This window comes from Labrus bergylta, chromosome 7 (assembly GCF_963930695.1).
Source record: "Labrus bergylta chromosome 7, fLabBer1.1, whole genome shotgun sequence".
Classification (NCBI taxonomy): Eukaryota; Metazoa; Chordata; class Actinopteri; order Labriformes; family Labridae; genus Labrus; species Labrus bergylta.
Window position 1 is genome coordinate 17,037,478 of NC_089201.1, and position 13,347 is coordinate 17,050,824.

A 13,347-nucleotide genomic window follows, 5' to 3' on the forward strand; every position below is an offset into this window, starting at 1 on the left:
CTTAAGTTCACTTCACTTGTACTTCTAATTGAGTTGTTTTGTCTTTTCATACATAGTCAGCACACTCAGTGTACTTTAAAGGACATTGACTGTGCTGACTTTTCTGTTCTCTTGTATTCTTTACGCGGTCGTGCACCGGATGATTTATTACTGTTTGAGTGTGCTCCTTTGTCTGCTGTTTCTAACCAGGATGTGAACTAGGTGTGAACACACTGCTCTATTCAGTCACCTCAGTTAATGTCGTTATTATATAGATAACTTTGGGTCTACCTGAGGTACATTTTTTTGACTTTCAATTGTAAACCAATTTCAAGGACCAAGGAAAACTTTACATTAGTTGAGATGACAAACACAAAAATGTAAATCTAGTAATCAGTCTAGTCTTCTGACTACTCAAAGTGCTTTTACAACGCAGGTCACACCTACACATTCACACACTAATGGAAGAAGTTGCTATGTAAAGTGTCCATCAGAAGTAAATTACCCATTCAGACACATTAATATTCCATTGACGAAGCAGCAGGAGCAACACAGGGTTAAGTGTCTTGTGTTGTGGGCTGCAGTAGCTGGGGATCGAACCCGACCTTCCAATTGAAACACGACCGACTCTATCAACTGAGCCACAGCCGCTCCTATAAATATCATGACTAATTGTTTTACAGTGTGAGCTTTTGTGATGAATGTCATTTTTCTTGTTCCTTCTTTATGAATCGAGTCCATATTTAGATCAGAATTACTACAGCATTTCTTATGTTTTTGCAGAAAACAGATTTTTTTTTTTCCCTAACTCAGTCATGTTGTAAATGTCATGCTGTTTTTGGACGTTAAAAACACAAGGAACAAACATCCTTATTATCCTGCTACTGGTACAGAGGCAGGAGTGCTCATACTTGTCGTGTTTTGGCACACTGTCAGTCTGGATGTTGTATATGTTGCATTGTGGATGGTGTGCGGGAGGCCTGGGCTCAGCTGGCTGAATATAAAGTCATCCTTTAATCTTGCAATGAAGCACGAGATGACACATGGTCTCTGCGTTGTTGTTGTGTGGGGGGGGAAGCGATACATCAATAGCATGCCTGTAAATAGCGATGCATTGTCGTCCACACCTACAGGTGCACTTTCAACTCCTGCTATTCATCAGGCCTGTGATGAGGGAGGGAGCTTGACAATAGCAGCGCTAACACCACCTCTGTTTTGAATGTAGGAGACAGTGTATACTTTGATACTGTTCCTGTCTGCTAAATGCCCTTTTCCAATCTGCTGAAGCACTATGATCAAAGCACACATCCGCATCCCTGCACCACAGGAACAGCGGTTAAAAAACACACGCACACAAACATGGAGAAAACACAAACACTGGATTGTTGTCCAGCTTTATAAGCTTATATGAATATGGTGCGTGAGCCTGCCTGAGGCCCTAGATGTGTGCACTTTTTATGTATGTGTGTGTGTGTGTGTGTGTGTGTGTGTGTGTGTGTGTGTGTGTGTGTGTGGCTCTGCTGAGGCGGTCTAATGCTGTGTGACTGGGGCCAGTGCTGTCAGCAGAGCAGAGACATGGACGCAGCACAAGTGCCTCCTTGCATAAACGTTGGGGCGGGCAGGAATGCTCATCCTCCTCTTCCACCGTCTGACACTTAAAGGTCCAATCCTCTAGTTCTGGGAGCTCATCAATTATGGGTTCACACACACCGTGGCCATCACTAAAAAACACCGCTGGGTTCACTGTGCAGCACCCAGGTGGCGAGGTGAATATAGCAAGGGTGTGCTTAAAAAAAAAACCTGCATGCTAACCAAACTGTGGACGAATAGAGGATAAAAAAAGATACATACATTTCCACTTCACCGTTTCATCATAACTCGGAGTATTCCCCCCCCCCCCCCCCCCCCCATCATGTTTATTTTTAGAGGGCTTTTAACAGACAGGACTGTCACTGTCTGTTATGGAAAACAAAGCAGGCACGACAAAAACAGCAAGGATCTGCTTTACAATCTTCAAGCTCGAGTGTGCATGTGAGCCTGTGTGCGTGAGGAGGAGAGGACCCGTGCTCTGTATTTAATCAGGCTATGTTTCATTTTCAACAAAGGTGTTGCTGATATGATATCAGAGTTTTGGTACTAATATCTGATCAAAAAGTATATTTTTTAGAATTTGAGGATGACAAACGGCCCTCTGTATGGGTTTTATTAAACCAAGAGTTTTTAACGGCTTAATGCTATCTGACCATAAGGAGAACACAAAGAACTTGAAACATTAAATTACAGATTGATTAATTCCAGGATCTGAATAAACTATATTCTTGTACTTTAATTTGGTCAAGATGTTAGAATCATACATTAGTCCTTTTTTGGTTTTGACTAAGAGATGGGAAAGGTTGCCACGTTATTGCAATGATATTTTGAACATATACTATTATAATACTATACTAGTATTGAAAAAAAGCAATACTTTATATCTGTACTGTTACTATGTCAAAAGGATACAAAAGTTTGTAGTTCTCTTACACTGGATCATTTTGTAGTTCTACCAGCAAAGACCACCTTACAGAAGGACTCCCCTCATCTATACAGTGACACTAAAATGACCACTGATGATCTAAGAGTGGATCCTCTGCTTCAATCCCAATAACCCCTCTCTGTCTTAACTCAGTGTTTCGGTTAATAAACCGCTCCTGCTCTTTCTGGTTTGCTTTGTAGGTCAGTCCTTTTGAAGGTGTCTACACTTTTCAATATGATTTCAACTGATGGTAATTGTTCTAAAACGATCTAAGTGTTGATGCTTTTGGTCACATAGTCATAATAAATGTTTCTTTCCTTTCTGATACTTGAACTTGCTGAGAAACAATATAATAATAACAGTGTCAGACTTCAAATGGAATAACAGCTTTACACCACATGGTGAATTGCCACTGTTTCATAATAACAGCCAATTAAAGGCTTTATATGCGATTTTTTGATCCAGTAGATGTCACCCTTGAGCACCAGCATGAAACCAATGCTAGTGATCTTTATTATGCTCGTATCTTCACACTGCATGTAAATTTACCCAAAATGAGCGTGATCTAGAAACGCAATTGAGCAGTGAGTACAGTATGTTATTCTTCTTTTCTCTAGTCCCTCAATTAAATAACTTTTATATGTGAGGGGAGGAGTCTGCCTGCCGTCCTGGCGATGTAAACAAACTGAAGATAGGACTCAGAAAACTCTGAAAGCATCACAGACAGTGGGACATCGGGTGTTACACCCATTGTAGACAGTCATCACTCACAGAGTTATTTTCAGAGGATATACTTGATTTCTATTATATTTAAGTATGAAAAATCGCATATAAAGCCTTTAACAGTTACAAATAAGAACATCACCTTGAGATTGGGCTCCTTTTGACACACGTTTACATAAAAGACGCAGCCCCACACCGGGGGAAAACAAATATTTACCCGTATATATTAACAGACAGGTACAGACATATAGATGTAACTAAAATTATACAGATATAAAGATAAAGACAGCTCAAGAAACAGGAATATAATTATCAAAAATAACAAGAAGTAAAAAATACAACCTATGTATCGTAAAATCCGGAATATAAGTCTCACCGGTATATAAGACTGTTTTGAAGGTCTACTAGAGAGAAAAAAAAGTTTAAACTGTTTTCCTGCGTGACTATTTATATTGTGTTCAGCGATGTCTACAAGGTGCAGTTACTGTGCAGCTGTGTCGCTCTTAAAGTCCCGTCTGTCTTCACTTTCGGGAGTTTGAGCTCCTACTAGCTACAGTACGGTAGTTGAGCTCTCAGCCTGCAGGGAAAGTTGTGAGGCGCAGACTCCTAGCTTGCAAGTCGTGCTGCCCATCTCCGCTGGTCACTCTTTAACTTCAATATAGAACTCTTTCAATCAAAAGAGAACTCTACAATGTTTATTTACAGAACAATATACCACTGTTTCTGTAAAGTCATGATTATGACCTCGTGAGGGAGAAAAGATGTGGAAAAAGTCGCACAGCCTGACTGGTCTGTGTCGCCGTCTTTCCCAGCACAGCATGCACTCAGCTTTCAATACACAATGAATGGGGATGGCTTTTTAATCGCATCAGGTTGCAGTGATAGTGGCTGCTTCCCCGCCTTAATGACGGCGCATGTTTCAGTATTTTGTACTGGTATTGGTCGCACCGGTGTACACCGGATTTTACGGTACATCAGTTAAATGCACATCTGCATAGGCATACATACGCACATACATTGACATATACATTCCTACTTGTCTACAGTCCACAGACAATTACGACAGAAAAGTCCTGACTGTATTACTCAGTAACTGCTGTCCATCTCATTTAAAAAGATTGCTACCATTTTTGACAGAGAGCTTTCTTTAATCATCTAGTTTGTCATAACTGAGAACAATCAATGAAGAATCAGCGTAGGATTAAATGTTTTTGTAAGGAGAGGATAGTTCACATCTTTCCCTTGTGTCTCCTTAAGAGCAACGGGGAGATGCTGTATTTCGTTAAGATGCTCTACTCGACGTTTAACATGTGAGTCACTTTGTTTTGAAAAGAAGAAGAGCTCTGCAGATAATGTGTCTCCTTGAAAAACCAACAACAAAGGAATTCTAATCTAAAACAACGGGAACGCCAGCTGGTTCAATGGATCACAAATCTCCCGGGATCGCAGCGAATCATAGATTTAAACGGTTTGGATCAGTTTTATATAATATTTAACCTTTCTCCCTCTCAGCTAGCCATAACTCAAAGTGCAATTTAACAGCGCTACAAATCAAAATTCATCTCTGTTAAACTTAGTAGTGCATCACATCGTCTTGTTTCTTCACTTTAAACTCATTGCTGCATTACACTCAGTATTTCTCTCCTGATATAAAAGTTAGAGTCCAGAGATGAAAAGTAGTGACAATGTCTTCTCCAGTAGTCGAGTGATATGTGCTGCTTTTGATAAATGCTCTGAAAACATCGGGAGTTGTCAGAACGAGCTCAATTACACTTTTTGTTGGAAGCCCAGATTCTGCAGCTGTTGTTTCCCACTGAGGTGCACGAGGCAGGATAATGGTTTTTGTCTGACAATCTTTTTGATCCACAATGTCCCATGTGTGTTTGATCAGGCCATTATCTGGCTTATACTGTTTAGTCTGACGCTGGCAGGAGTAAACAAGATTGCAAATTAAATGCCAGTTTTTGGGTATCTGGCTGCTTTTGATGCGCCGTGCAACCAATAGATTTCAGTCTGCACCGAAAAGGAATTAAGGTTTAATACCCAGCCCTGGTGTTTGCGTGTTAGCTTAACACAAAGCCATTCTGACTCAAAATGAGAACTCAGTTTGAATTTTTACCAAGAAAAACGCCCTCAAAACAACACTTAGGGTTTCTCTATCAAGCCAAATGTCTGTTGGATTGCAGTTCTGGCCTTTAAAAACCACTGGACCAGTTGCCTAAATTGAACCCCTGCTGTCAAGGGAGTGGAAAGTGTGTATTTGTGTGTGTGTGTGTGTGTATATGTGTTCTTATCTGTAGGAGGGAAGTGGCAGTGGGAGGGAAGTGTGTGTGAGGATGATCTGGTTCCCCTCACTCACGTCTCAAGCAGAGAACAGTGACGAATACGACCCCTGACATATGCAAATGTCTACTGATTCACACAGGCGAGGCAGAGCGTGTGTGCATGTGTCTGTCTGTCTGTGTGTGTGTGTGTGTGTGTGTGTGTGTGCATCTTTTTGTGGCTGTGTGCTCATGTGCAGTGAAAGAAAAGCCTGTGTTTGTACAGTTAAAACCTGCCTGCATGTGGTGAATGTTGGTTGATAATTTCTGTTTGTCTGCAGAATTAAGTGTGCAATTCAATTCAAAAAAAATTTATTTGTTCCCGGGGGGCAATTCAAAGGCACACAGAGCAGTAAATTAACAACAGTGCAAGTATGTGTTGGTATATACATATGTGTGTCTGGCCTGCTGGGAGCTGGAGTGTGTGTGTGTGTGTCTGTGTGTGTCTGTGTGTGTGCGTGTGTGTGTGTGTGTGTGTGTGTGTGTGTGTGTGTGTGTGTGTGTGTGTGTGTGTGTGTGTGTGTGTGTGTGTGTGTGTTTAACGGGAGACATGCTTACTTGGATCAGACTTGGAGAAAGTGTCTCTGTCCAGCAGGTTTCTGGAAGAAAAAAAAAACAAGAAAACAAAGACACGTGTTGCCATTAGAATAGATTGTGCAGCTCTCAGACTTTATCAAAGAAAGTGGAACAGGGTAGTTATTGCATCACTAACACTCGCCTAATTAGCTCCCTCTCTAACCCTGATAACTTGTTCAACCATAATCCTCCCCGAGTTGATGAACAAAAGCCATTTCATCTCGTCATCAAGGCAACAACATTAAACAGACTATAAAATTGAGCTTAAAATGGAGCCCATTTATATTTCAAACAGAAAGAGAAAGCAGCGGAAGAGAGGACCTATTTTTCACTTTTTTTTGCACTCCCTGGATGCCGGCAACAACAGTGAAGGCTGCCATCAAATTTACATGACACTCGAGTCTATGCTTTCTGCATGAAGGGGGGGTAAATGGGGGGGGGAGGGGGATAAATTGTGGGGGGGAGATAAATGCACCAAAGAGTCCCATCACAGAACAGATGCTCGGTACCACTGAGGTACTTTGCAGTTAAACAGCTCTGAAGGAATTTAATATGCACAGAAAAACAACACATTGGAGCTGTCAGAGACGCGAGAAGAAAGATGTGGAGGAGCAGCTCGGGCTCAGGGAAGGGAGACCCGGTGTGTTACGTCAGTGGTGCGCCATTTGTCTTAAAGGTAGCCAGGAGGTTGACAACACCCAGAGGAGATGGGGTGAACCCTTCACTCGCCCACTCGGCTTGTACTCCTGCCAGATCTTACATTAAAACCCCATAAAGCTTTCATAGACCTCACCCAGGAGGATTAAATAATATGAGTGCAGCAGAAAGTCCAGCAGGACATGTTACCCCAAAAGACCACTGTAGTGGACCAGCTGGGAGCATTTGATAAAACATCAAATGGTAATACAGACATTAAGTGACCGACTATACTTTATAATACAGGATTCATATTAAAAATACTGAGTTAGAGGCTACAATTATGGGAAACACCTACAAATTCATTCATACCTGTGGTAACAAAACCACTATCTACAGCTTTAAAATGACCGTATGGATACTCTGCATGAAACATGTGGCCTCATATGTTTCACAGGATTGTGTTTAAATGTCATACCCCTGCACAGTGATTTTTAAGTAAAATACCACTCAGTTACTTTGGGGATATTCCAAAAGTCGGAGAACTTGCAAAAGACAATTAAAAAATAATGATTTTCCTAACTAATGTAACCGCTGTACCAGATATTTCCTTCCTTATGCTTCTCTCCTTTTTTCTAAAAACCGCAACAGTTCCACTTCTCATGACACAAATGGGTTGTGCATTTTTTTCTTAGGATTATTCTTGCAGAGGCTGCCCAGGCTAACAAAGACGCCCTAAATTAAAAGACAGTGAAATGATGAGAATATTCAATATTTTAGAACTATTTCCTATTCCTTCCTTTTAGAACTATGTAAACCTTTTTCTATTTTCTCCTGCAGATTTCAGGGGATCAACAAAAAGCCAAATGTCAAGATCAGTGCAGATTGATCACATTTGAGACTGTGATTAATCACAATTAATCACATTTTTTTTAAATACCAAAAATGTATCACATTTGAAATGCAAATGCAATGCAGCCTGTTGCAACACAGTCTTAATAGTTGATTAAGGATTTTTAGGTGGCATCTGGGGTGGCCAATCAGGTTTCAAGTGGGACACAGGCCACCCTCACCCCCTTCTGGATCAACCCCGGCTACCAAGCCAAAAAGCGCAAGTCTCTCTTCCTCTCTTATCATCATTAATTGTTTCTAAAGGATACTAAATGTTAACGACTCTCTGTGTTAATGTACATATGAAGAAGAAGAGCCAATTGATTAATATGTGTTAAAAAGAATGAAGGCATTAAGGTTTCTAGATGAGTAAACACCCCTATGCAGGGTACATGCAAGAAGATGATTCAATTTTAAGAGTGAATATTTCTTCAGCAATTCAACTTGCTGAGGATTGACATAAGCTAAAGTGACGTCTTTTGCAGCAGAGTTTTGAATTTAGTAGTATTAAATGTTTATGTATGGATTTGGATCTCGTGTGCATGCAGTCTACGGGGGGGAAAGGGGAGAAAAAAAATCCAGATCATGCTGCGGGAGTTTCTTTGGATATTTAAAGCCTTTTTTCTCACTGCTTCCACTGTCACATTTGGAATCTTCTGACTGACATGAATTCAAGTTGACCTCCTTACAGCCACTTTCAAAGCCTACAGAGCGCGTTTTTGACTCTTAAAAAGGGAGATTTTGTGTAAAGCACCACTTTAAGCTGCAATAATGTCAGCAGCGAGACGTCCGCACCGCGCTCTGCTGACAGAGACAGACAGAGACGAAGAGGGAGAGCGGGGAGAGCGAGGAAAGAGGCCCTTGCTATCATGCTAGCTGCGGGGTGAGCGTTCTGTCGCCCATCCTGTCCTGTATGACAAGCAGTGAGTGTCTTGAAGCCGTTGATGGCTAGTGATGTATCTAGATCAGGCACTCGTGTTGTGCTGATCCCAGTGAGGCCCAGATGGTAAAACGCCACGCTCGGCTGCTCTCGCTGTCAGGGAACGCCCACTGGCCTTTTCCCCGGCTTAGAGACCTTAAATAAATGATAATAAGCGATGGAATCAGGCCTAGTCATATCAGGGCTGTGTTTGTGACAGGCAGAAAGTCTGGGAGATTGTGTAGGAGTGAGAAGTGGGCGACTTCACCTGCCAAATGGGATCAATGTCTAATAAAAATAAATACTGTAATATGTTGGCTCCCAGAGGAGAATGAGCGCAGGCAGGGAACGAGATGTGAAAAAAAAAAAAAGAGTTCAAGTATGTTTGAATGAGAGAGCACAACTGAGTGTGTTTGAGTGCTGGCAGAGCTGCACACACTTATATGGATATGGTAACCCTCCCTCTGATTCATGAGCACCCCAGGGCTTCCACCTGGCCCTTGTAGAGATAGGCGACTCTTTAAAAAGCCCTTTCCACCGCGGGCAGCCCGTGAAACGTCTGTGCAGTCCGAGCAGAGTGCCTCATCGTTCATCAAACATTTACGAGAGTGGTCCCTCCCAGACATCAGAATTACATTTGAAATCCCACCAGTTACATCACAGCCTCCTAAACATTGCAGCTGGAGCTTTAAATACCTGTATGTGAGGAGGTGGGGGGGGCGGCGGCGGGGGGGGGGATACAGCCTTAGAATTTAGAAGAAGTATTTTCCATTTCAACAAAATGAGATGCCAAGCAAGTAAAGACAAAAAAAACAGCTAAGCCTGTTTGTGACGTGACAGGAATATCTTCTTTTGTTTGCTTTGAGCAAATCCGTCTAATTAATGCCTAAAAGGGCCTAATGCAAAGGATTAAAAAGGGAGAGGTACCACAGGGAGCCTTTGGTTTCCATTAACATCCACACAATATGAAATTGCAAACTTATACAAGAGGAAATGTCTTCCTTCTATCATTCTGTGCTTTCAACCAAATCTCACAGCACTGTTTGCTAAACACAGACTCCATGCGCCGGTATATTCAACAATACCCAAATATATTATCTGATCATATTTGCATTTTTTTTTTTTAGGATCAAAGATTGGCCCAGTTAGTCAGAATCTAACTCTGTTAACCATTAATCCCTCAACTACACAAAGACGTTAACTTCAACATCAGTTAATATTAAACCGGTATTAACAAAATAAGAAGAACATCAGCTTTGCAGCAGAGTTGTTGAGAAAACTCTACATTATACATGTGTCTCACCTACCCCTGACGGCCCACCCGCAGGCATAAGTGTGTTTTCTCATTATTGACAATTAAGAGGCGTTAAGTAATCCTGTTTTAAATCAAAATCAAAATTCAAAATTCAAACACTGCTCCAGCCCCCATTTTCTCATACCCTGTATCCTATGAGTATCAACTTTGTGACACAGCCATTAATAACTTCCAGCAAAGCCTTTGACCACTCAGCTCCCCCCAACTAACTGACCACACGCTGTAAAGTGGATATACTTTTTGAGTAACCATGGTGGGCTTGGAAGCATTGAACCCCACCATGGTTAGTAGCGGCCTCAGTTCTGTCAACTCCACATGACCACAAGGAGGACAAAAAAAACCTTCTCAGCAAGAAAACCTCCTCTCCTTTCGGCTTCCTGGAGTCACTGAGGTCCAGATTGCAGCGTGGGCAGTCGCTCCCATCACATAACCCCACCTAAGCCCATTAGGTTGACATTTAGCCCTGCAGCCAAATGGAAGGTTTGCTTTCTGTTAGTGCAGAAGCATTGGTCCGTGGCGCTCTGAACTGTGTAATGAAGAGGTAGGTCCCCTTGGTAAACAAAGGTGTAGTAATGAACGGCACAAGCTTGTCCTGCCGGGAGGATAACAGCAGATCGATAAGGTCAATCAAGTCTGAAGAAACTCTGAGCTGTTCTGATCAATCCACCTTTGAAGCACCTGAGACACTCTTTAACTCGCAACGATTTTCTCAGACCCGAGTCTGTGTGCATGTGTTTGTATGTGTGGTGTGCCCGGAGGGGAAGTGTCTCCAATAATGAACTAATGGAATCCTGATTCACTGAGAGAAAGCCACAACATCAGCACTCCATAAAGAACAGAAATTATAGGAAAACAACAACTATCGGAAAACATTTTTAAACAAAAATTATTTCACAACAAGACTGTGGGAGCCAAACTCTTACAGTACGTCAATTAATTTATTTTTTCTACAGCAAAACTGCTTAATCCATCCCCATCACAGGCAATCAGCCTTTCTTCTTTGTCATGTAAATACTTGAGTTCTTTTTAATTTATTCCATCAAAATACTTGCTGCATGATTTAAAGGGGTGCAATAGATCACAAGGACTCAATGTTCAAAACCTACCACAATTTTGAGTCATGCTTTTTCAATATGGTGGCCATCATCATTGGGCTTCATAACACCTCTGTAGAAGAAGCCAATGGGTGATGTCACTGAGACTATGTGTATGTTTCTTGCAGCCTATGGATTCATCATGCATCTAAAATTTGTGAACCCTTAATTTTCAATTACCTTCCACTTTGGTATATTTTTTGAGCAGATTAATCTGCACTTTAGCGACGAGACCTTTTCCTAGGTCCAGCCTATAACCAAAAGCAATCTACACATATTGTTGGGCCTCAGCCGTGTGTGCTGGACAAAGGACTCAGGCCTGTATCACAGTTCTCAAGTCTGACTAGAGTTATAATGGAGGGAACTATACAAAGGAGTGTTAGCCCAGCACCCCCCCCCCCCAACAGCAACAAACAAATAGGTGTGAAAAGTGGGGGAATTCTCTATCCTCATTGGAGTAGGCCTGAGGTAAACCCACAGGCAGTTCCAGTCTTTAAAAGCAATCGCATCGCATCTGAATCGCATCTGAATCGCATCTGAATCCTGCTACCCTCCTCCTACATCTGCCACGAAGGAAACCTGCCTGAATCTGTTGATTTAATATTCAACAGAGTGACAATCTAACCAACTTTGCAACGATCACCAGGAGTTACCCCAAGTAAGAGCTTTGGTCTGGGCAGAAAAAGTTTCAGAAACAGTTTTGTTTCTTTTATAACCACTGATAATTATACATCATTGTTGACGAGACGTCACATTCTGTTTTTTTTATCTGTTGGAAGCTGCTGCATTTGTTTTATTGTGGTGAACCGCTGTGTTCGCCTATGTGTGTAATGCTATGCTAGTTTACCTTCAGTCAACCAGTGTACCCGCCGTTGAATCAAAGTCCAGCCACTGGCTTTCTGGTGTTTAAGTAACAGTTACTGAACTCAGCTCAGAGAGCTCAAACTATTTCAAAAAGGCAGCCACGAGACTTCCTTTGTTGTCCACCATTATTGTGATGAAGCCACATGGTGCATTGTGTCTCTCCACCATCTTGTTTTCTCTCCCCCTCCTCTCTCTCTCATCCACACACACACACACACACACACACACACACACACACACACACACACACACACACACACACACACACACACACACACACACACACACACACACACACACACACACACAACTACACTTTTACACCTCATTCACAAGTTTTGCTTGATAATGTTTGTTTGCCTAGATTAGTTTGTAATAGTTGTCGATTTTGGATTGATGTTGCTTTGCTTAAATAAATTCTGTTATAATTTAAGAGAAGAGTGCGAGGGCTTTGTGTACGGGTTTCACGCCTTCAATTTATTAAATATAGTTATTCATTATTAATAATATTAGTAATTAAGTAACTAATTTGAGACAGATTTTAGTGATATTTTGGTTATATTTCCCTGATTTCAGGGTGGTGCCCCCTGAGTTGATATGATATTGTTATTTACATTATTAATAATTAAAATAATTATTAAAGAATATAACCAAAGTTGACTTGATAAAACCCCAACAATATTTTGTGAGCATACTCACTCAGATTACATAGTTATGTAGCACATGTGAACAACAAAGAATTGCAAATTAAATGCAATTTAATGATACAAAATGATGATAAGACTGCATTATTTCGAATGTAAAGAAACCCCTAAATTAAAATGACAATGTGCTCAGTAGAAAAGCTTCAAACACTCCCAATCAACTGACTATTTTGAAATCTGCCCACTGCAATCAGAGAGATGAAGGAGAGTGAATATGCAAAAGATGAAAGCAGAGGAGCAGAGGGGGCAGGAGGTTAGATGGTTAGTAATGTGATGGAGCCATGCCGGCTCTCTGAGCTAACCAGGCGTAGCTACGGTGGCTGGCTGGTGACTTAATTAGGGCAAAATTACTCCTTCAAAAACTCATTAATGCAGCCACTCAGCATGACCCTCACTGGGCCTCCTGCGGTTTGGACCCCCCAGATGTGACCGACTTGATCTGTTGGTTTTATGCTCATTGCTCTTTTCCACAGAAACGATGAAGGGATTGTAAAAAAAACTCGAAATAAATTTGAGGCAACAGGGCAAAAATCTGAAGCAGCACTGGAGAGGTGAAGTGGAGGGTACACATGGGATCCTTTAAGTCCAATTAAAGTGAAAGCTGTATTGAACTTGGAGTTGTAATGCTTCATTTCAAGTTAAAAGCCAACATTTCTACCTGGTAATTAACAAGACAAATTGCAGTCAGGTGGAAAAAATAAAAAAAACAAAAAGAATTATTAAAAATAACAACCCAGTCAAGAAAGTGATAAATTGCATAAACAAGCTGTACCTGGAGGAATTTATTTTGCAGCTTATTATAACAGTGTG

General features: G+C 41.3%; 1 protein-coding gene across 1 annotated transcript in view; it reads right to left on the reverse strand.

Annotated features, from left to right (window-relative positions):
- Positions 1–13,347, reverse strand: part of LOC110001861 (copine-8-like) — an 83,684-nt gene that overhangs the window by 62,365 nt on the left and 7,972 nt on the right. The window contains exon 2 of the mRNA XM_065956905.1: positions 6,097–6,137. Coding sequence (XP_065812977.1) covers positions 6,097–6,137 — 41 coding nt within the window. The remainder of the gene's footprint in view (positions 1–6,096; positions 6,138–13,347) is intronic.